General features: G+C 40.2%; 1 protein-coding gene across 1 annotated transcript in view; it reads right to left on the reverse strand.

The window, feature by feature from the left end:
• CUBN (cubilin) overlaps window positions 1–25323 on the reverse strand; it is a gene marked incomplete at both ends in the record, with an annotated part of 152681 nt that overhangs the window by 56611 nt on the left and 70747 nt on the right. The window contains 9 exons of the mRNA XM_082329622.1: window positions 258–439; window positions 1688–1893; window positions 4082–4214; window positions 4488–4616; window positions 5895–6008; window positions 8264–8380; window positions 10085–10241; window positions 17046–17227; window positions 18882–19056. Coding sequence (XP_082185748.1) covers window positions 258–439; window positions 1688–1893; window positions 4082–4214; window positions 4488–4616; window positions 5895–6008; window positions 8264–8380; window positions 10085–10241; window positions 17046–17227; window positions 18882–19056 — 1395 coding nt within the window. The remainder of the gene's footprint in view (window positions 1–257; window positions 440–1687; window positions 1894–4081; window positions 4215–4487; window positions 4617–5894; window positions 6009–8263; window positions 8381–10084; window positions 10242–17045; window positions 17228–18881; window positions 19057–25323) is intronic.

The raw sequence follows: 25323 nt of genomic DNA on the forward strand, positions 1-25323 counted from the left end.
ATTATTGGATTTGAAAATTCAGGATTGTACTATTGTACACTTATTTTTAATAAGTTTCAAGCTTACAGCTTGGAAATATCTGTTAGGGACAGTATGTAACCCTTCCTATAGCTAATAATTATTGAAAAGACAACATAGCAAAGACCATAAGCCACACTAGATCCTTGGAAATTCCTCCCGTTCCTCTTGTAGGTTTCTCTAGCCATCATTTTTATCAAAGTTAGTTGAAATAAAATAACTTCTCACAGTGAAATCACCTTAAGCTTGTCATAATGGCATCTGTGATGATTTTCGATATCCATCTGCAGGATACGGCCATGGATGACTTGTGAAGCATTAACGCTTATCCGCCATTGGTAATTGGAATTGTGAGGGTAACTTCTGGGCCACTGTGGCGAAGCTATTTGCCCTCTGTTTCCCACAATGTCGTTTCCATACACTGAAAAACAAGAAAGAGACAACTAATGCTTCTAGAAGCATTGGGGCCCAGCCTGGAATAGAGCTTTCATTTCAGCTCATCTGACTTAATTTACTTAGGACTAGACAGTGCTGTGAGGCATAGACTTGTGTCTCAGACAGTCCTAGGATGCACATCTAATTATTTTCTTTTTGTGAGGGATGCAGTGTGCCCTTATCTGCAGGAAATTACCCATTTTAGCCATGTGGCTCTACATGTAGGAGAGGTGGGAAGATGGCATATCTAAATTCTCCCCTGACTGCCTACTTCATGTTCATTTCTTCCCAAGAAGCATTAAATAATAAAATTATTTTTTTAAAATACCTTTTTGTGTTCTGGTGAAAAATGGTTATGATTTGATTGAGCTCTAACCTATTGATAATTCCTTCTGAAAATTAGTAGCAAAAGTCTCAAAGTAAGGGAAGTTATTAGAAGTTTAGCTTGCATAATCAGAACGGCTGTGGGTGTTTAGCTTCAGCAGTCTGTTCATGCAGTAAGTTGGACTGATGTTTGCAATGGTCCCTTGCAATTTTGGATGTATAAACTGGCATAATTTCCTTTTCTTCTAATTCTGCTCCCTGGCTGATGGCATCAAGATCCAAACCAGAAGACGGATGTTGTCATACTCAAAAAGCAAAATGGAAAGCTGGGAAAGAAATGCTTTTCTCTTAATTTGTCAATTGCCTAATAAATGGCAACATAAACATTAAATACCATTGCTCACTCTCAGGTATGGTCAGGTATTTTTAACTCTAACAGGCTACTGGCAAACTTGGGATGCTATAGAATTTTTTAGTATATAGTTCTTATTTGTATCTTCACAGCCCAATACTGCTGAAGGAAGAATCCAAAAACCAGGTGATAAACTTTTAGGAAACAGTCAATGAAATAGAGAACATTTTATTTTCTCCATGAAGTTTTTCGTTTCTGGAAGGATAATATGATCAATTTGAAAAAATATTGCCTGTTATGATAATTTAAAAGGATAGAATTTAATGTCTAATTCTTCTGATTATGTTACATGCACACAAGTTCATTCTGACACGTTTAGAGCATCCTTTTATATTCAGCAGATATTTTATAAAATATTTTTTAAGTGAATTCACAGCCTTGCTGTGAATCAACAAGCATTTTCTAACAGACTTTACAGGGCCAAATGTTCACTTCTTTGAATCATTTTGGAAGTGTTATGAAAGAATAACGGTTTTCAGTTAACTATCATTTACTTACAGTGAGAGAATGTGGCCCTGAAGCCAACATCAGTGCTTGAGTTGTCTGAGACAAATTTGACCCACAGGACATGTCCAACAGTAGATATATAATTTGAAGGCAAAGAGTTTCCGCAGAATCGTCCTGCCAGTGTGCCTGCATCGTTCCCTTCACGAATCTCCAGGTAATCTTTGGTGCAGCCGCTACTATATTCCACCTGAAATGCTCTGTTTCAATAGCAGTAGAAAGGCATTAGCAGGCATATGACTGACACACGCTTCAGAGTTTGCCCTGCCACGCCACAAATCCCCCTGTAGCTGGTACCCTACTGTAACAGTTAAGAAGAGGGCAGCAACAAAACCCTCCAGAACCCAAAAGTCATTGCTCATTACCTGGAAGTGCTACTGATACAGGGCTCTCTCCTTTCTGGCCCCTTACTTTATGACAGAGCTTCAGTCTGCAAAGTTATAATTTTTAAAGAGTTCTCAAAGCCTTGTAATTTTTGTTGGTCCTCCAACATTAACCATGAAACACGGAAAGGCCCTGGTATATAAAACAGATTTTTAATATAAGCTCAGATCAGACTATTTACTGGATGCACATCTATTGGGTGCAGAGAATACTTTTAGTCTTACAAATCAGTCTGCATCCTCTTCATATGTGTATTTTTTCAGTGCACCCTCTGGTGAGATAACAGTTTCCAGAGGCCTAGATTCATTTGTAGTTAGCACCTCAGAGCTCAGAAATCCCTTAGCAGTTTCTCCAGAATTAGAAAATATTACTGCTTCTCTGGCCTCTCTGAGTTTCATATAGCTGGGTGCACAAAATAATAATAACGGTTGCTATGAACTCTTCTAAACTAATTTTTACCTTAGAAAAGGAATGGGATTTAGTAATCAAATTATAAATTCTAAGTTATTGCACCAAGCTGAATGCTACATATATTCCAAAAATAATTATGTTATTCTAAGAGAAGTGCTTTGATTCAATCCAATATACTTTTCAGAAGCAGGCTATAATAAAGATTCCAGAGAGCGCCTCTTATAACCAATACCCCAAATATTTATGCTTTCTGATTTTCTGGTAACAATTCCTCCCCTTCGGTCCTGAATATAGCCATATGTGTTGAGTGTACACATGCTGTGAAATGGTTCCAACCACGCATCTGGATATAATTCAGACTAACTGAAAGCTAACCCTCAAATTGCAAGACAGGCATTTCTGTTCAGACGGAGCTGAAGAAAATGAATGCCTCATGCCAACAAAACTTTATAAACTCCTAATATTAAATTAAATAAAATAAATACTGTTTCTAACCCAATTACTCCATGCTTTCCAGTATTTTCAGCTTGCCTTTCAGCTATGTGTAACTGAAGAAAAAGAGTTTACATCTACTCAGTGTCACTTTATATAACTGAATGTAGGTTCCACTGATAGTTTCTGCTTCACACTAGATTTCTCTTTTGGTTCTGAAAAGTTGTTATTCATTATTTTGTAGCAAGTATTTTGGAAAATGTTTTCAGGCTGTAGCACTTTTTCTCTGCTTCAGTGAGTAAAGGAGGAATAAAATGTCCTTTTTATTGAGTTAGTGAATCAGTATGTGCCTAACAAATTGCACCTTATGCAGTCAACATGTTACTGGGCAAATTTTCCTTTGTCCTGATTAACTGTAAATGCAGGTTTCAGAATAACTTTTCCTGCTGGTTCTTGATAAGCTTCGCAAAGGGTCAGTGCTCTCTTTCTTGGCAGCAGCCACTGTTCGATGCCAGGAAATGGAGAGGCTCAGAAATCCACATCATGGGTAAAGAACAACCTAACGACCCTAGTAAAGTACTCCACATTGTTCTGTGGATCAAGCATGACTTTCCTGTCAGAAGTCTTCAAAGGAAAGTTACTTTGCTGAAGGGAAAACAAAATTCCTTCAGATACTCTCCTGGCCCCTGTTGTACCTCCACTGCTATAATTGTTGGATAAATTTTGAAGAGTTAATATCAATTTTAACCCTACAATCTGTGGAGTATCTGGGCCCTTTATATTATTCAGCTATATAACAAATATTACAATGAATCGGATAGTAAGGAAATAGTAGGAATTTCCTTTGTAAAGAAAAGGCAGAGCAATGCTAAATTTCCTCTTCTTGTTTACGAGTGAGTGAGAACTGGCTTCTTCAGCATCCCATGTTGCTCAAACAATAAACTACCTATTCATATAATGTTGTATATGCCTTAATATAAGCAATGCCTAAGACAGGAGAACACTGATTGCAAGCTGCCACTAACCACTGCTGTGTTCTGAGTTACTCTAAAAACATGTTTCAGCTTTATCATCTGGTAATTACATTTCCTAATAAACACAGAGCATCCTTCCTTCAAGTCCGTTAAAGGGCTGAATAATAACCCCTGGCAATGCATTTACGTGAAGGACAGCTGGAGCCGGTTGCCAGGGGAGCTGACAATTGTCCAGACACACTCGGTGTTGTGCGGATATGGCTCGGGATAGCCAGGGCTGTTGAAAGCTCCTCTGTCCATGTGGAAAGCACCCCCGCAGGCTGCAACAAGAAGGAGACAGCAGAGGCTTGAGAAGGAGGACATAAAAAAAATACCTTGACAGAGCCAGAGCATTTGCTAATCAAGAAAGCATTTCTCCTTGTCTCCTTGTTCTTTAGCTTGTTGATATACTTGCTGAGCCCTTGGCCAAAAAGAGGAAGGGCAATAGGGGATTTTAAAAGAGGGAATGTCAGAGAGACAAAGAGATACAGGATCTGTTCTTTTTCTTAAAACTCAAGAGGCATAAGGTAGCAACACCTGTCATATGGACTTACATGATGATGATGCAGCATAGGTGGCATGGAAGCCCCTGGCAGTAATGTTGTTGTTGGAGATGAAGTTCACCACCAAGGCATTACCAAAAGAAGTGATAGGATGTGGTATAGTAGTGCCACAGTAACGGCCTGAAAGGGAACAAGCCAGAGAGAAAAAAAAGGAGTGTTCAGCATGTAATTACTATTGCTAATTTAACATTTGGGGTTAAGGCCTGACAGCAACCAGGAGTAACATTTGTTGCTTACAATTGCAGTTGTCAATTCAATCTACATAAAAATGAAATACTCCGTTTCATTAGCACAGAACTCAACTCTGGTGGCAACTTTTTTCAACAGAGGAAGGACCTCCTGCACTCCAGACACCCTAGTCACTGGTTATTCTGTCATTGAGCTCCTTTGTGTTCACTCTATCCAGAAATTACAGCCTAATTGAAAAAAAAAAATCCCATCAAATATATCTGACAGTAGTTTCCATTTCACTCAGTTGGTTTCTGTCGAAAAAAAAAAAAGTGACAAATAACAGACCAGTTCATATGTAATGGATTGTAACATGGGGATTAGGAATATGAATCATGATCTAGCAGAAAGGCATCTGACAGCAAAAAGAAAGATAGCAGCTAGTACCCTGGTCATTTTGCCAAGTGAAAGCCAAGGGTAGGAGAGCAAATGAATTCTGCTCTTAGTTACAAACCATTTAAATTGAGTGCAGCCGCACTCCTGACAAAGGAGTATATAAAAAAGTAGAGTAAGGGAGAGCATAATCAGGCACAGATATTCTGAATTTCCCAGAAAGGAATCTGAGGCAACCCTGGGGATGTGAGGGGAGTCAGGACCACCCTGTGGCCAGGGCTCTCTCATGGCTTCCTGGCAGTATAGGTACTGAATTCTGCTGCTCCAGGCTGCTCCTGCCACTTGAAGGTGATGGCTCTGGACACAAATGTTGGGAGAAAGCTGCAGAAAATTCAGGAACAAGCAGAAAATCAGGCTTTCCAGGGCTTGAGGAAAATCCATTTTCTGCTCCCGGAAATCTGCAGCTTTCTTCACCTATGTTTAGTGTGGACTGTGCTTATGAGTGTGGTTTACGTTATGTTTTTGTACAGTTAACTGGGAATTCAGTTTAAACTGAATTCCTTGGTTCCCAATATTGTTCAACTGAGGAGGAAGGAAAAGGCAGCTGGAGTCAACTCCAAACTGCAGGTTAGTAGGAATACAGTCAGAGCCTGGGAGGACTGTGCCATTCACATTGAAGACTTACCCTCCATTCCCGGTCTCCTCTGGCCAGAGGGGCCAAGGAGCTTCCTTTATCAGAGAAAATCCATGAAGCAGGAGGACACGCACAGAAAACCTTCTCCTGCTTACTTTGGGTGTAGTTCTATATATGAAATAAAGAAAGGAAAGGTACAATACCTTGAAGAGGAGCCTCGTAGTTATTCCCATCCAAAATCTCCACAAAATCTGTTGTACAGTTTTGTCTACTGTTTTCAATATCGAAGTCAGTGAATGAGAGGGTGACGTGGTTGACTGGCAACAGCAAAGAGTAAAAACTTAAAAAGAAGTTTGGTGTTTCACAGAGAAATAATTACATGTAAACAAATGTACCATCTTTTCTCCCCTGAAGTCAATCAATTCCCATAAAGCATAACATCTGAAGTAGTTTATTCACTGATATGTGGAGTGAATTTGGTGGAAGTGCATTAATCCTTACAGCAAAGGTTCTGGTAAATCTTTTCATATTTCAGTACTTTCTAGTACAATCAACATTAGAAGCATAGGATTTAACACATACACATGAATCTAAATTTCCCAGTATCCGAACAGCTTCATTATATACTGAAAATGTCAGCAAATAAAACATGGAAAATCTACACACATTCAGGAACAAAACTTATCTCTACACATCTGTGACCTTCTGTCCCTTTGAGATCTATATCATAGATCTGGACAAAATGTGAACTGACGCTGCCCTGCTCCAGCTTAGAAAGAGCTGTTTCTTTCAGCGTTTTGTAATGTTCCACATACATCAATTGGACTGGTTAAAGGTTCATTAACTACCCTCAGCTATATTTGTACGGGATTGGATTTTCCACACCCTTGGACTGCAGGCTATGTCCTGAAAAAAGAGGATTTCTGACTCAGGGTATTTTTGACCCTCGTATTGCTCTTGCTTGTCTGATATGAACAAAGGTGAAGTCACAACTGGGAGAGGCTGTCCTCAGCAGCAGTCTGTGAGAGTAGTTATTCCTGGCCTTAGAGCTCCTATGCAGTTCAAGCGGGTCAGAAAGAGTCTCACGATTTAGATGATAACTAAGTTTTCTCCCACATTGACCAAGCCTGAATTTGACACAAATATTTTGCTTCTCACTGGGCTACAATTAATTAGCTAGAATAAGCTGAAATGACAGACAGGACCCAGGCGCTGCATGCAGCAGGGTGCCACTGACTGGCATTCAGCTGCACAGTCTGCGTGTTCCACACTCTTTTGTGTCCTGTCTGGTCAATCAATTACCCCTATCAATGCAGGTCCTCAGGACACAAAGCAAAAAGGAAAAATACAGTGGGTGGCAAGAGCGGGAGACTTGTTGGCCTTCTCCGTAAGAGCAGAGCAGGAACTCTGCTGTGGTTTGCCATCGGCTAAATCTGTTGTGTATGGCTATGCCCTGTAATGCTGTGGGACTGGCGTAATGAAGCCAAGTGTACCCGTAAGGTGTGGTACGTGGTGGTCCCGGCGGAAAGTGGAGGAAGTCACTACATACACAGGCTACTTCTCATACAGCGTTCTTCTGGTCTCTCATACTGATGTAATTCAGGAGACAACAGTTATGTATGAGTTTTCAACTTGGATCCAGGAAAAGACTGTCTTTAAAAATAAATGCTGTGTAGGTCAGGAATAACTTTGATGATGTCTTTTTCATGCATTTGTATAAGAATCTATGCTAAAAAAAAGTATTGCTTATCTCCTGATTTTTGTTTTGGTGTTTTCTTTGGCAAATTGATTTTCGTTTTAGAACTTAGCAAAATAAACTTATAAATGTTGTTGGAACATTCTGTGATGAACAACTGAAATTCAGTAGTTGCCATTAAAAATAAACATTTATTTTAAATTATGTTACCAGGATACTATTACCCAATTGTAAATATTTTTTAAGAATTTTACACAATGTAAAGGTAATACTGGGTATTAAAGGTAATATCGGTATCTGATGGAAAATATTTGGTGTTTTATGATCAATTATAAATCTGTCTAAAATTAGACAGGAACATTTGAGAGCATATCTGTGTAACACAAGACCACTTTATTTATTTATTTTTATTTACATTTGAAATTGAAATTCCTCTGTACCTTTTCTTATTATTTAATTAAAATTTCTCTTTTTTTTATGTTAACAGCATAGATTTGATCTAACAAAACTCTAGCTTGAAAAATCCAGACCAAAATAAGGTCGGCTGAAGACTAGTGCTTTAATTATATATAAGCTCTTAGATTTTCTCATGGATGAATCCAACTTCACATAGTATTCAACACCTCATTTATAATTGCAACACTTGGGTCACAGTAAATCAGCTAAGATGACAAAGTTGTAAACTGTTTTCCTCACTATGCACTAAATGTTTTACAGTGAAATCTGACTTAGGACAGATTAGGAGAGCCACACTTTCCAACTACCAGGATGCAGAACTTCCTAGAGAAATAAGGGAGGAATTTTGTATTGTTATTACAGAAAAGAAGATGAGGATGTTAGTCATCCCAGCTAACTACAAAAGATGTTTTTACTTACATGGTTCCTGAGCCTGAATAATCCAGCTGCAGTTCTGATTGTTTGGGTATTTGGCAGGATACAGCGGAGAGGAAATTGCTGCCCCAACTGAATCTGACTCTATGAAACTTCCGCATGCTTTAGAATGAAACACATACACACACACATACACACATAGATATTTATATATACAAAACACATATCTTTTAGATTCTGTAGTGAAAATGAATGCATAAAATGTAACATGCTACATCAGTGTGAAATAAGGATAAAATTCACAACAGTAACTTATCAGAAAGAGAGACTTGTTAAGGACTGGATCCCAGCACCAGGTGTACTTTCTTGACCTGGATCCACAGGCCATGTTACACCAGGCTGACCATCTGAGAGAAGCCAGAGTGACTTGGGAACAGACCTCATCTTTATCAGCTCCTCATAGCCTAGAAGAGCAATCTTGGGGCCAAAATAAGTTGGTTTCAGGGTAGTGCGATCATACACCCATTTCTCTGATCATTTGCCTGTGCTGGCAACTAGGAAGGAAAAAATCGTAAGAAACTCTCCAGAACCTTCCAATGCCGAAGGATGGCACTGCATTGCATTGGCGCGATCCTCCTGTGAGCTGTGTCAAAAAAACTGCAATTGTGTGAAATGTTGCACATGTGCAAGAGCTTGGCTGACTGCATAACTTTGGCTAACAGTGCTGAGTGCTGCCATGCCTCATTTCTAAGCATACTGACTCATCATAAAACCCCCAGATGCGAGTTGAACACACAGCTGCTTTAAACAGCAGGGTGGGGAGTTAGGGACCAAAGACTGAGATTCATTTATCATGCTGTGCTGCCTAAAACATCCAGCAGGAGATGGGACTTACAGGGTTTTCTCAGGAAGAGGGAAGCTGGGTTGCCTACATCCTAGGTAGGGAGCACTTGCTCACCAGGCATGTTTTGTGCAGGGCCTAATCCAGTAAATGTGCTCTGAGAATGTTTAACAAATTAGGCTCTCATAGCTTTTAGTGAGAAATGTCTAATTAGGTATCTAACTAGTACCTCAATAATTGGGGTTCCTGAAATTTTTGCTGATGCAAATTCCTCCTTTTCTTTATAATTTTTCATGACATTTTCAAAGAAAAAAAAATTCTGGGAAAAGTACTAATTTATAGTGAAAAGAATCCTAAGAAGAAAATGAGAGAAAGGGATTTTCTCCGCAAAAACTAAATGGCTATATCTTGGGGAAAGAATGTTTCCAAATTTATTGTGAAAAAACGAAAGAAAATCACCAATTGTCAAATAGTATGTAATTTCATGAAAAATTCTGCCCAGTTGGTGTCATTTTTCATTAAAAAGGAAACCATGTAAAATACCAATTACTCCTCCACAAATTGGATAGTTGATGTTTGCCAGGGTTTGCAGGCCTGAATCCATGGACTTCATCAACAGCACCACACAGAATTCTTTTATAGCTTTTCAGATTCATGCGCATGGATAGACATATAAAATGTTATTTTGTCATTAGGTCTGTGGAAACTGCCAGTTGCACATTTTTCTCAGGACAGTTATGGGTAGCTAACCCTCTACGGAAGAGGAATAAGAGGCAGCTGATGAGTGCTAGATACCTTGCTATAAAAAATATATTTTTTCCCCTATCAAAGAATCTAAGATAATCCTTAGATTTTAAATTCTTTAATTTATATTTTGGAAAAATTCAGTCCTGTTAAAGATACACACTGGTATGCTGTGTGTATAGAAACAACACTTCCTGTTATCAGCTGTGCTAAAAGATTGTGTCTAATACAAACAAACTGGTGATTAGATAAATATGCATTAATGTAAATGATGAAATTACCTTCAGTAAAGCGAGCACTGAAGCCCCTGTGCTGGATGGTTGTATCAGAGCGCAGTCGGATGTACATCAGATTCTTGGAGGACGTGATAGGAGGAGGATGCTGTGTTCCACAGAGTTTTCTAAGAAGTGGTGCTTCACTGCTAGGACCATCAAATACCTGTCATGAAAAGATCAAATGAATTATTTGAATAGGAGTATTGAGAAGACTTTTATTTCATTCCCTGTCTTATGTTTCATACATTTTGATCCTGATACAGCCCTGGTATGGGCAGCAAACAAACTATGCATTGCTTATCTTAATTCTGTGGTCATTTCCAAAAAATGCATGTATTTCAGGCTGAAGCTACTGTAGCCTTTATAACAAAAATGCTTCAAGGAACCATCTTCCTCTGTGTGTATCTGGTATGGAAGAAACTCTCCTTTAACAATCCAGATATTCCCACACATTTATTGTTTTCTGTTAATGGCTAACATGATTTCCCCTGTAGCTTTTATTCAGTTAAGCCCTACATCTTACCTCAGTAAAGACTTCTAAATTGGCCCTAGCATGCAACTAGTGCACCAGTGAGAGCTATGACTGTGTATAAAAAGAGAAGACACGAGGATTATGGTTTTTAGATACACGTACCCAGTATCAAGGATCAGAGTCCATATATCTATGCTTTACAATAGCTTTAGGGTGCTGAATGACACACATATACATGATGTGTTATTTAAGGAGAAGGTAAAGAAAAGCAAAAAAAAAAAAAAGGGAGGAAGAAAGTAAAGATGGGTTTACAAAACTTCACTTTTAATTTCACCACAAATGCCTTTCTTCTCTTTTTTTTCCCCTTGCAGCTGATAAATTTGTTTCCTTCCTCTCTGTTTCACAATCAGGAAGAGAAGGATAGTGAAGTTAAAACCAATGAGTTTCTAGCTTAAGTGGCATCAAAATTATAACAAGGGAAACCACAGAGAGGGAAAAATGGCCACAGTCTTAGAGTCTCCCACTAATCTTTCCTAGCACTCCAGCAGACATGATTTGTTGCTGCTGTGTTTGGTGCCGTGGGCCAGCCTCAGAGCCCTTGTGCCTAGTTGCAGAAGCGGTGAGCACTGGAGCCATCAGCACAGTTGCATGAGCCACAGAGGAAGAGCCTTTGGGCTACTGGGCAGCAACAAGAGTTGAATTCAGTTCCTGTTTCAGCATTAACATCTTGCATTACCATTGGCACATCATTTAATATAACCTGTAACTCAGCTTCCTATAGCAAAATGGAGAAAAATATGGAGACAAATATGGATAGGACTGGAAGATAATCAGGTGCTAGGAGAAGAAATGTACTTTTTATTGAGCTTGTCTTCTTTTACTTCAAAATGCCTCAAATTCCAGCAAGCCTGTAAAATGGAGCACCAATGAATTACAAATTTCTAATCAGACTGTATAACACAGTGCAATATTTCTGGCTCCAGTATTCAAAGGCCTTTGAACACGTTAATTAAAAAAATATATAAAAACAGTAGCTGAGAGAAAGGTGACCTGTCTCAAATAAACCGCGGAGCTGAGAAACAAAGGACAAAAATTCTGCTTAATCCACTGACATACTGTATTCATGATGTGTGCATGAATTGCTGTATTCATGAATTGAACATTTGCCTTTGGGCCTATAACACTGGCTAGCTGCGTGGGACCTTGTGACAGAGTAGTAAGTGTACTGCAATGTCTGTAAAAATGAGTACCTGGTAAAGAGACCCAAAATATCCATCCATTCAATGTTTTCTTCTCTCTTGGCATCCTGCCACAATCAGCCCTTTAACACATAGTGTGTAGTGTTCATTCTACCTCTGCACATATATTCTGTATATAAATCAGACTGCCTGCATTTAAAAACCACAAACCATGGAATGTGAAAAAAAGTAATGACTAACAAAATTACCCTTAGAAATTAAGGTACTGTCTTGCCCTAGACACTAGTGAGACGATTTTGTCTGAACACTAGAATTGAGAATAAGCATTGCATTGACAGAGTGTAGAGAGAGGGCCTGACTACAGTTCATGTAAACTGCTGGTTTTGATGGATCTGTGCCACCCTGCACAGCTGAGGATATGACCACTGACACATGGACTGGTGTGACATTCTAGTAGTTGAGCTTTCTCAGTCAGGAAGATATTAAGGATGAGTAACATAAGAGACTAAGCAGGCATTTCATTCCAAGAACTTTCTGGAATAAAGAAGTCTTTCTGTAGTAATACTGGGAGAAGAGCATGAAGTCAGAGGAATGTTTTCTAAATCAAGTGTATCTGCTGTTTCTGGGCAGCTTGCTTGAAGAATAGTACCGTCTCCTCTTTCAGAAACCCAGAAATGATTTCTAGCCTTTTCACTTGCTAAAAATCTGATTCAAGCAACAGTTCAGCATAAGCATTAGTGAGATACAGCAGCAACTCTTAGGAGTTATGGCAGCTACAATTAAGCAGGGACAGTAGCACATGGATATTTTATGGCTGCATCATTTTTGCTCACCTGCTATTTATTAGCTTAAACTATTTTATAGGGAGAATTTCAGTCCTAAATCTAGATCAGAAACCACAATATTCACACACATGTTCAGGAAAGAGTTGTGTCTCTCTGCAGCTTCTTAAAGTTATTTTGAAAAACATCTGAGAAATGCATTTCTGTGGCTGCATGAGTAGAGGAAAACGATGCATCTGCTTACTTAAAAGCCAAGTTTTCATTTGCACTGTGCACAGCAGCAGTTTGCTCTTCTCCTCCCTTTCCACAATGAACATAACTGAGTGACTCATTGCCTTCTTGTTCAAATGTGTCCTGCATTTTGCAAAAGCACATGACAAAAAAAAGATAATTTTTGTCTTTGAGCCATAAAAACTTGACATATTTCTAGCTGTCCTCTTTTGGAAGATCCTCTCTGCCAGCACCTGGAATAAATGAAGTCATACCTCCCCTGTAGCTCCCAGAGGCTTACATTTCTACATTCCTGTGTACTACTTCTCATACTGCAACAGGAAAGAAAAATAACATTTACTTAATCAAAGCCACTGAAAAGAACAAATTATTTCTCCCTCCCCTTTTCAGTGCCTTGTGCTACAAGCACTGTCTACTGAGCCACATCCTCCTTGAGTCTCCAAATACTTGAAACTCTTGCTGACCTGCACTCCTGGTGTAGTGTCAGATACAATACGGGTTAAACACGTGGGCAAAAAATACAGGAATTAGTACATTCGCTATTTAGAATCACAGAATCATAGAATGCTTTGGGATGGAAGGGACCTTTAAAGGTCATCTAGTCCAACCCCCCTGCAATGGGCAGGGACATCTACAACTCGATCAGGTTGCTCAGAGCCCCATCCAGCCTGGCCTTGAATGTTTCCAAGGACGGGGCATCTACCACATCTTGGGCAACCCGTTCCAGTGTTTCACCACCCTCATTGTAAAAAATTTCTTCCTTACATCTAGTCTACATCTACCCTCTTCTAGTTTAAAACCATTACCCCTTGTCCTATCGCTACTGGCCCTGCTAAAAAGTCTGTCCCCATCTTTCTTATAAGCCCCCTTGAAGTATTGAAAGGCTGCAATAAGGTTTCCCTGCAGCCTTCTCTTCTCCAGGCTGAACAATCCCAGCTCTTTCAGCCTTTCCTCATGAGAGAGGTGCTCCATCCCTCTGATCATTTTTGTGGCCATCCTCTGGACCTGCTCCAACAGGTCCCTGTCCTTCTTGTACTGAGGACCCCAGAGCTGGATGCAGTACTCCAGGTGGGGTCTCACCAGAGCAGAGTAGAGGGGCAGAATCACCTCCCTCGACCTGCTGGCCACACTTCTTTTGATGCAGCCCAGGATACGGTTGGCCTTCTGGGCTGCGAGCGCACATTGCTGGCTCATGTCCAGCTTTTTGTCTATCAGTACCCCCAAGTCCTTCTCGGCAGGGCTGCACTCAATCCCTTCATCCCCCAGCCTGTATTGATGCCGGGGATTGCCCCAACCAGGTGCAGGACCTTGCACTTGTCCTTGTTGAACCTCATGAGGTTCACACATTTTTTTCCCTCTGTTTTCCTTCAAAGAAACAAATTTGTTTGCTGTAAGACACACTCTCCAGATAGAAATGGGCTGGTACACAAAGAGAAATTAAAAATTTATTCCTTATGTGTGGGGACAGTGACAGCAAAAAGTCTTCTCAAAGATCTTATGCTTTCTACAGAATATAACCGAGTTATATTTGAGATCAGAGAAAGTAAAGGCTATACATCCTCATTTAACAGATTAAGAGATGTTCATCAGACAAGGTACAGAACTGAGGCCCAGAAACTGAGGAATCAACCAAATTCAGGCAGCTAAGTGAATGAAGAAATGTGCTCTTTGGTGGCCTGTACTGCTCTCTGCGCACTCCATCCATTGACCGTAGAGGGAGCTCAGAGCAGTTACACCGTGGGTTACCGTTACAGGCTTAGAATTCACTCTGAACTTAGATCTGTGCTCAGATTCACACGTGAAATCATTGAGCAGAACTGAAAAATGGACTGGGCTTTTTGGAGTTGCAGCATAGCCAAAAAGCAGCAGACATGAGTATTTTCCCTCCCTCCATTTTGCTCACATAACAAAAGTTATGTGACAAATATTACAGGAAAAAAATACATTTTCATGTGTTCCCCATAGAAAGGAATTTACGGTGGAAATACTAAAAAAAAAAAAAATCTCGAGTCATATCGCAGGGGAAAATGACTCGGTCTAGAAGGGGAAGGATGAAGGAAAAGGCCGTTGGTACACTCAAGGGTGGAGGGGAGCCCCAAGAGAACTCACAGAGCAAATAAAATCCATAAAGATAAGTAAAAATTTAAGAAATAGAAAAGGGTGGAACCACTGTGTTACTCATACACAGTAGTTGTTCCTATGCTAGAGAGAGAAAAACAACCCACCAGCTTCCTTAGCTGCCCTTATTTTCCATTTACGCAGCTTTTGGAATGGAATTCCTAAACCATTCACAGTCATACATCCACTTATATATTTCCAGGCACTCTCTGTCCCCTCACTCTGTTCTCCTATTACAGTGTGAGGCATATAGAAAGCCTTGGAATGAGATGAACACAAATCACATCCAGGTGTTGGTAACAAGTGATTTTCTGCTTATTGGTATACCAGGTAGAGAAAGAAACCCCATCCACTACTTTCTTGCCCTGCTGGTCCCCCTACATTAGCACAGAAGGGCTCTTCTTTACCTCATACACCAGAGTCTCAGAGCCCTTCATTATCTCTTGGCTTCAAATCAGCATTCTCCCTCATCTGTTTTCAAACCATCGTCCACTTGGTGGGCAGTGATTGATGCCTTCGTTAAATTTAAATCTCCCTCCCTGCTCACAGTCTCTGCTTCAGTTGTGTTTGCACAGCTGGGGCTGATGATGCACAACTTCCTTCTCTGCCACCCCTTAAAAAACCAAAAAGCAGAAGCAAACAACAGATACTTGTACGGCAATAGAGGAAAAGGGGTGTCACTGCATTGCAATGGTCTGCAAACTCTGCTCAGGCAAAGAGCTCTGCTACAGCCACCTCCTCTGCCAGCTGAAGGACTGATGCCTTTCAGTGATTAAAAACCCAGTGCCTGTATTTGACCTATAAAGGTAATGGGAGTTGTGCCTGTAACTGCAAGGAGCTCATGGAGCTGAGTAATCTATAAAGTGTTTAGATAGGTACATACATCCATTGGCACCAGGTTTAAAAGAGAAATTTGTATATCGGGTCTTTTCAGAATTTAGCCCTTAATTTGTGAAATTTTTTTGGCATTTTTACCAGTACTGCTGTTTCAGATGGCCCGTGTTTCTGTCAGGCAATCTGATTTTCTGCTCCTGTGTGACATCACAGAAGACTTGGAAATTTTTCCAATAGATTTTCCCTTTCAATGATCCCCCTGATGTAGTTAAACAATTTAAATATTTCCCTATGCTTCAGAACCTGAAAAAAAAGAACAGTCGTTGTACAAAGATACTTTGTGGCCAAATGAAATCTTCAGTCCTGCTCAGCAAAATGGGGACACATTTCCTTTTTTCTGGTTCAGTACAAGGTAATGCTGTTAAAACTGATGCTGTTTTCAAAAGAGTCTCAGTTCCTGCCAAATTGAGTTCTCTGTAAATGACAGTTTATCAAGGAGAGGAAAGCTGGATTTTGGGCTACAGCCACTGTGCTTATCCGACTAGTACTGACCACACATGCCTCTGTACTGAGTGAAGTGCAATCTGACATCAAAGGTCAGGATTCACGTCCCTGCTCCCAAAAGGCTAAGTGGAGACACGGAGGGTTCTTCGTTGTCATGCACTGATTGAGCAGCAACCTGAATTTCTGTGACATCAACAAAAGCTCACAAACCAACAGCAATGTGAAGCTTTTAAGAGAGCAGTGGCTTTAATGAAGCCATTAAACAGACAGCTGAGGAGCACCTGAATACACAATGCATACATAAAGAAAACCAGCCAGCTGCAATTCCCTCTGGATGTACACCTTCCTCTCTCCCGAGTTTGTAACAGAGTGTGGGCAATCTATTCTATATGTGGGTAGTCCACCTTATGGCCTGGGACAAGCTGTGGTAAACTGCACTATAAATGGGAAAGGGTGTCATAATAACAGCCATCTATGTATGTGGTTATTTCTGCAGTACTAACTACAACTCACACCACCAAAAGGAAAAACATGGTGCCAGGTTGCAGCATGCACTGCTTTCAAGAAAAGATCCTTCCAGATATAAGTGGGAACCTGGAAGAATGCAGAAATACATTTGCAAAGCCTGCTTCATTGCTGAAGCAAAGGGAACTAGATCATAACTATTTAGCTGTAAATTTAAGACTTAGCTCATCAGTGAATAAATACGACTATGCAACTACCAGTCTGAAACCAGCTGCAGCCCAGGTTGCACAGTAAGCTTCCGCTTTTGCAAGCATTTCACCAGACTCATTAAGGAAACTTTTGAAATTTCTATTGTTACTTACTGCAACATTATCATAGTTACAGGAATGGTGATTTTCAATGTCAAAATCCATGAAGTTCAATAGGACTCTGTGGCTGTAGTCAACTTGGATAACCCAAGAACAATCTGTGTTGTTATTATAAGGTTGAGGATAGTTTGGAGAATGGATTTCCCCACTGGTAGCTTGGAAAACACCACCACAGCCTGAAAAAGACATAATCAGTTTTAATCACAAGCTCTGTTACGCTTAGCGAGATTCCACCTCTATTTTTAATTTAAGGGAAGAACACTTCCATCTTTATATTTTCTACATCAAACTTCTGTAAGATGAGTGCTCCAACTGTTGAAGTGTCCTGTCTGCAACAAAAATCAATTGCAATGACTATCAGGAAAGTATAACATTATCATTATTGGTGAATATGCAACAACAATGCTTATGAGTAATGTTTTTTTCTAGCCCCAGGCTGGTAGTGGGTGTCGTAAAGGCTGAAGCATTAGCACGGGTATTCCTTTATCCTAGATATTGTAAAAGCAATCAAAAATACCATTCATATGAATGCCACGGACCTACCACACTGAGAAAGCAATGACTAGGCCTAGCTGAGCACAGGGGTGAGAAAAACATTTCTGAAAATATCAAGACAGCTAGGAGCTCCACTTTCCCGATGAGCAGTAAAACAATTGCAAGTCTCAAGTTTCTACTTCTCTGCCCATGCAGTTGAGGGCTTCCTGAGGACTCCACTTCACCCTCAGGTATTTCTGACTGGAACAGCTCCAGTGCTCGTGAATATCTAAATAGCCTGGGATGACGGATCCTGTGTGGGAAGTGCCAGGGCTTTCAATAGGACTAACACAAACAAATGGACTTTTGTATGTTGTAAAGGGATGGAGAAGGGTGAAAGACATTGGGGCTGCTGTAGATGGAGGCTGCCTGCTGAAAGGATGAAAACTATACTGTTATTGCGTTCTGGTAAGCGGGTATTTTAGAGGCTAGAGGGAGGGCTGGAGTACAACAGGCAAGATGCTGTAAAGGGATGAGAAAGCTTCAGGGTGCCTAAGTAGAAAACATAAGCCACCAGATCTCAGAAGGGGATTAATTCAAAGGACTATTGTAGACTTCTTTTATTAAAAAAAAATCTTGTGCCTTTCTCATAAAACTTGTGAGAATGGAGAAGTATAAACCTTGACAAACTAATGAATCAGTGTGCTTAATCAAGTAAAAGTGCAAGAATTAAAATCTGCCTCTCCTCACTTTTCATTGCAATTATTTTCTGATAATTGGCCTTTTCATAAGAACTCCCATGTAGAGACATGTGGTTGGGTCTTTTAAGCATGTCTCTTCTTTCACTGACTAGCAGTAAGACTTTGAACAAATAATCATGTGGGGGATGGATGAACCTTAAGGAGTTCAAGTATTTACTAATCACTCCAAATATTTTTGGAGTCCACCAAGTTCTCCAAGTTAAGCCACATTCTCAGATATTTTTCACTTTACAGTTTAAAACCAAAAGCATCATTCAGCTAATAAAGGACTCTGCGTGGGTGAGTGGGTGGGGAGAACTGCTAGCACACAAAAGTTCTTTTCTGATTACAGTGATACCTTGATTAATTATGTAGAGAAGAAACCCCAACAAGGTAGACTGCTACAAAATAGATAAATAGGCCTAGATTTCAGATAGTTAGACAATTTTTAACTCTGTGTGTTTTTGAGCATCTCTCAGTGTTACCAAATCCAGTAATACCCAAATTCTCCTTCAATTTTCAGTCCTATGATGTTTGACTACTTTAAATGCTTGCCTGGCTGATCCGCGATTCTTAGACTTCCTGAATTTCTCCTGGTATTAATCAGTATACTCACCACCCGGATTTTCTTGCCAGGAGGCATTAAAACCTTTCCCTGTCTCTGCTGCATCTGTCTTGAAATGGACAATGGCTGAATTGCCAGTAGTAGAGACTCGCAGTGGGTTCTGTGCTGATCTTGAAACACACAGCTGGGCTAGTCTAGGAGAGAGGAAATCAGGGCCACCATAGACCTAGAAGTGGAAGAAACACTGTCAAAGTTTTTCAAAGAATACACAGAATACATGAGAACTGTTTAGCTAGGAGAAAAAAAAAATCTGTAAGTATTGAAAGTGATTCCACATTTTGTAATGTAAAGTAGCTAATACAGTTATTTTCTCTGCAGGTTTACTTGGTATCTGAACCAGCTGGTGCAAGTATGAAATTCTAGATTATTTCAAACCAGCCTTGCATTAAATAAGAATTTTCTGCTTTGGGGACTTTGCCACATTCCTCTTCCTCCATCCCTCCAGGGTTAGCACCTTGTTTCTGTGAGGATATAAAACCAGATTTTTTTGTGTGTGCTTGTGCAAACAAACTGTATCTCTTTGCAGGAACTTGTGCTGATATTTTGCACCCTTTATATTCAAAGGCACAATTAAGACCGATTATTAAATTCGGGCTAGATTTCATCACTCTTTCTGATAAAACAAAAAACATTGCAATTTTCTTGACTGCAGCGGCAGAATCAACATCCAAACTATGGGATTTTGGTCAAGTAAATTACATTTTAATAATACTCTTCGGAAACAAGGATATATATCATACATATTTCCCACAGAAGATAGGTTTTGACTTTTAAGAATAATTATTTCCTACTCAGAAGAGTGTGCCTCAGGCAGTTATAAACCAGAAAACCATCAGTCTCTTAAACATCAGCAGCAGTACTTTGTACTTTATAATGCATTTTTAAACCAATTCAAATGAATTAGATGGCAGTGCTGAAGCCGTGTTAATCCTGTTTCTTGTTTTCTAAAAGAGATGTGGGATTTCAGTGTGAGCCCATTTATAGCTGGTGGAACTGGCTCACCTTCCTTAGTCTTCCCTCTCAAAGCTGAAGAAAACACACATGCTCAGTGCAATTTTCAAAACCAGACGTGATTTTGGTGCCTAGTGCCTTCAGTGATTGAATTTTCTTGGCTTCTTAGAATCATAGAATAGTTTGGGTTGGAAGGGACCTTTAAAGGTCATCTAGTCCAACCCCCCTGCAATGGGCAGGGACATCTTCAACTCAATCAGGTTGCTCAGAGCCCCATCCAGCCTGGCCTTGAATGCTTCCAGGGATGGGGCATCTACCACCTCTCTGGGCAACCCGTTCCAGTGTTTCACCACCCTCATTGTAAAAAATTTCTTCCTTACATCTAGTCTACATCTACCCTCTTCTAGTTTAAAACCATTACCCCTTGTCCTATCGCTACTGGCCCTGCTAAAAAGTCTGTCCCCATCTTTCTTATAAGCCCCCTTGAAGTATTGAAAGACTGCAATAAGGTTTCCCTGCAGCCTTCTCTCCTCCAGGCTGAACAATCCCAGCTCTTTCAGCCTTTCCTCATAGGAGAGGTGCTCCATCCCTCTGATCATTTTTGTGGCCCTCCTCTGGACCTGCTCCAACAGGTCCATGTCTTTCCTGTGCTGAGGGCTTCTTGGATGCTAATGAAATGCCACTTGATACTAAGGGTCTCTCACCTTCCATTGGTATGTCCCTGGTAGGACAGCAGCTGCAAAAGTCAGCTTGACAGTAACCTCAAAAGTGAAAACTGATAAAGAGATACACCAAATAAAGAGTGTGCTATTGTCTTTAAGCAACTGAACTAGCAATAGATAGATTCTCATTGTATCAGTAAATATTATGTATAAATCCTAAAGCTAAACTAGAGAATGGCAAGTTCTAACAACAAAACCAGGGAACAGGAAGTTAAGGCAACAAATCCCATCAGGATTTTCCCACCAGTAGCATCTCAAGTCTTCTCCAATATTTTATTAGTTTGGTAAACATCAAAAAGGTCAAAAAAGCAATCCATGAATCTCTCTCAGAAAGTGGCAGTACTATAAGAACCAACCTTCTATGGCCCTTTGCCTCTGATCCCTTTTAGATGAGGGGAAACTGAGTATTTTAATAAGCTCTGCTGGATACTTTTTAACTTCAGAAGAAGTTTGGGCTCTGTCCAAGCTAAATATCTGAGCAAGTCTTACAAATAGCTGAGCTAGTCCCACCACCTCCAGGGGTAAGTGTAGTGAATTGCTACATAATTTGATTGATCGTGTGCTCACTAACCACTCACGGTGCCTGACACTGCTCTGCAGTTAGAGGTATAAGGGAAAGAACTTTTTTTTTTGACTGGAAAAAATATTCAGTGATTCCAGGATAATGTGAGACCTCAGAAGCTGAAGCTTGCATCCCCAGAAGAAAAAAGGAATTAATTTTTTTATAAACATCATGGGCTGTTGGATGTTCAGAAGGCTGTATTTTGCTGTAGTGGCTGATTACACAGGCTTAATAGCTTAAACATTTCAATTTTGACTCAGACAGCACTTTTTTGCATTCTGCAGGGAGGCTGCATGACTTGAATGGATAATGGTTCCTCTGTTCAATTGATCGTCTCAAGACATTTAGGAGAAGTCAGAATGGATGAAATCACAGCTCAGATTAAGAATCTGTAATGAAGCAGTCCCATTCTGGGGAAGAAGCATGTTTGTCCGCTGGAAGCTCAGTGTCTTCAGCAAAATCTTACTGCTTGGCTGCTTGTGAGGCCCAATGACAGCTGCATTTGTCAGAAGTCTGTTCAAAACGTGAATTTTAAAATGCGTTTCTGGTCTACTCCCAGAGTCAGAGCCACAGCATGAGATCTAGCAGGAACACATGCTCTTAATCATCTAAACCAGCCCAGAGATGCTATGTGGCAGAGGAAACAGCAGGAGTTTCTAATGTGCATCTAATAAGCACCATGGACCAGCCTCTCACATCATCCCTGGTGCTCCCTGGGGCCATCTGCACACCACGGGCAAGGGGACCAAACCCAGCTCTGACATAAACCCTGCTGATTTCTGCAGTATTACCTCAGAAATGAACTTGGCCCAAGCTGAACACTTAGATTTGGCCTGTTGGAAGAGAATTAAGAACGGGGAAGAAATATTGATGGAAATCTGAGGTTTGTGGGTCTCCTTTACATTGTTAACTGTTCAGCAACGGCCTTCTGCACAGTTTCAAAATAAAAAGCACAGTCAAAGGCATGCTCTTTACAGTTAGGAGTGTATTTTCTTTTCTCCTTTATGCCAGTTCAATTAATCAGATGCTTTCACAAGGGCTGGAACAAAAACAAGTTAGAGTGTTTCCATGACAAAAAACAATAAAATGTTACTTTTGGCTACATAGAGGAAAACCAATAGTTACCACATGAAAAAAAGAAGAGGGAAAAGAGAATGGATGGAAAAAATGAATTCCAGGGTGTGGTTCACAAAGAGTCACAGGATGTCTGAGCTGCAAACAGATAAAAATAAAAATAAAAACATTTAGTCAGACCAGAGCACCTGATCCAGAGATAAAATGATGTTGGATGGCATAGCGGGGATGCAGGACACTGCCATAAAGCCCATGGTTTTAATCTGTTCTTATCATTTGCTTCTGCCCCGTTAGTTCCATTTGTTGTTAACAGTCAGCATTCCAGAGTTATGAGCAACAGAAAGCTGTTTTTATGTGGTTGGTCACCCTCATGACACAGATTTTTCTGGGAATAAAACTGATCCCTCTTCAGATATAACTGCCAGCAAAGAGAGAGCCTGGCAGAGAATTGACAGAGAATTAAGAATTATGGTAATACTTGGTGTTTCTTTATATTTAAATGAGAACACCAGAGCATCTAATAAAGACTTGGAAGTGCAATAGATTGACAGGGTTCCTTCCTTTTCAGCTCAGAGCTACATCTTGCTGTGCAAGAATATATTTATAGTTTACAAAAATCTCATCCATGTTAAAGAAACTATGTCATAATTTAACAAAGCAGGCATGGTCATTTTTCTCTATGTATGTATTTTCAATAGAAGCCATTTTAAAAATATTTTTAACTCTTTCATTGTGTCTGAAATGATGGCTTCTATTTCCATGAAACATTTCTAGAAAAAATCCTTAAGAACAACTTAAAATTTGCTTCTGGATGTTTGTAAAAGGAATGGAATTTGATGGGGAAGAGAGAAAGACAGAGTGCAACAGTGTCATAAAAGAAACGAGGAGGAGGAGGATTAAAGGAGAATGTGTCAAACACTTGAGCACGCAGAAGCCACGTAACTATTACTGCACAGTCTTGGTGAAACATATGGCAGGACTGGGATACTGACATGGAAGGGACAGCTTGTTTAGAAGGCATTGTCAAAGGAAAGGGAAGGGAGACAGTTGCTGCATTTTACAAGAACAAATATGCTTCAAAAAAAGGTGAAAGAGAGAAATATTCAAGAAATTATAGTACAAAAATGAAGTTAGCAGCAAAGGTGCTGTGATAGGAAAGATCTCTCAGAATTTTCCTACAATTCTCTGCCAGTCAAAGGGGTGAGAGTGTTTCTAAGCAAAAGCTAAATGCATCCAGGTGAGCAAGTTTTGTGATTACTGGGGAATTTTTATTACAAGTTCATATATTTTGGAAAGGCAACAGAAAATAACACAATTTATTGCAATGTTCTAAAGACAGCTTCTTATTTCAGAGAGTAGAGAGAGTTAATGGGACAGGGAGGGACGGTAGGGTGCAGAGCTGCTTTAGTACTGATTTTTACTTCCTATTAAAACTGGAAAGTTATTTGACTTGAAAGAAAACAGGAAGTGGTAGAAGTCACTAGTCAGAGATAAGGAAAAAGTGAAATCAGGAGAATAACTATGAGAAAAAGCAGACTTCAAAACCCAAAGAATTGGTAGACAGGATACTCTTGGGAAGATAATGTGAGAGTGAAAGCAGTTTGGAACCTTAGCGATCACTCAAACACACGGTGCCAAAGACACACCAGGAACCTCTTTTCTTCTAACACTTTTCAAATTTTGTGTGTGTGGTTTTCAGCCTGGACATACACAGACAACTACAGGAAAGACGATTACAGGAAAGAGCAGCTCTGAAAATGGTTAACCATGTTCTTTTTTTTCCCCGCTAAATCTGAGTCATCATTTGTTCTGTGCAGACTATATCAATCATGCTGTGAATGTGTAATTTTATAACAAAAGCAAGAAAATATGTATGTGGCAAGGTAGATAAAGCTCCACCAAATGCTTGCAGTTTGGCAGGGGAAGCTGTTTGCTGCCAGGCAGAACCTTTGATCTTGCACTAAGACATGAACTAATTTTCCCCAATAAGTTGTTTTACATTAGGTTATCTATCTGTCAGCAGATCAGAGACAGGTGTTGGGAACTGGATGAGCCAAAATCAGGAGACAAGTAACTCAGAGGCATGCCAGTTCTGAGGCAGGAAGGCAGGGAAGTTCAAACAGCAAGGTGGGCATCTGTGCTGATGAATGAGTAAAGTTGGAAAGAAGTAAAGCATAGCAACTAAGTTTGAAATGGTAAAGAAAGAAAACCCAGAACATAAGGTGAATACCTTGTTCAGGGACACAGACCAGCAAGCCTCTTAAACAACTTCTTTAAGCAATTTGTCTCCAGCAACCCACTCATTGGTTTTAGGCCAGCCCCCCCCCCAGTCAAAAAGTTGTCAAGCAAATGGTTGCCAGCCATCTGTACTCTTACTGGATCGTGATAGCTCCTGGGTGACCACCTGCAGAGGTAGGCATTGTCCTTGGACTATTCAAGAAATGGTCAACCACAGCAGACTTAGATTTTGTGGCTGTTTAATGGATTCCTCTGGGAAACAGAGGCGTAACTGAAGCTTACAGGCAGATTAACTTCAACCTAGTAATTTTAGGCACAAACAGCAATGAAGCTGCAACATGACAGACTTCATCAATACCCAAACCAGCCAACACAGGTCACCTACTCACAGGCACTGGTGTCAGCAATGTGACATACAGTCATACTTGCCAATGCTACTGATGGGGAATTCATGGAACAGCTTCCTTACACCCAGATCCTACATAAGTCCCGAAATCAATGGGATACTCAAAGCACAGTGTCCATTTGGTCAAGACTTCCACTTCATTGTTAAGCTGGGGAAGCCTGTTTCAGAGTCAGAAAGCTAGAGTTAAGTTATACATCTCTTCTACAACTGCTAAGCAATCATCTATCTGGCAACTGTATTTAGGACCTGCTTTGGGCTGTAGGTTAAGTCTTCCAGGAATATTGCTGATGAGTATGCACTAACGACCATAGGCTGGAGAAATCAAAGTTACAAAGGTGAGAATAGGCAGCAGTGAGTATGTGTAGGTGCTGGACAGAAAGCTGTCTAGCTGTATGCCAGTCACACATCACATTACCCAGGAGAAGAGGAGAAGCAAGATCCCGGTGGAGTGGTACAAGATCTCTTAATCAATCTTTCAGG

Source organism: Platalea leucorodia, assembly GCF_965183815.1.
Source record: "Platalea leucorodia genome assembly, chromosome: 1".
In the NCBI taxonomy this organism is placed as follows: Eukaryota; Metazoa; Chordata; class Aves; order Pelecaniformes; family Threskiornithidae; genus Platalea; species Platalea leucorodia.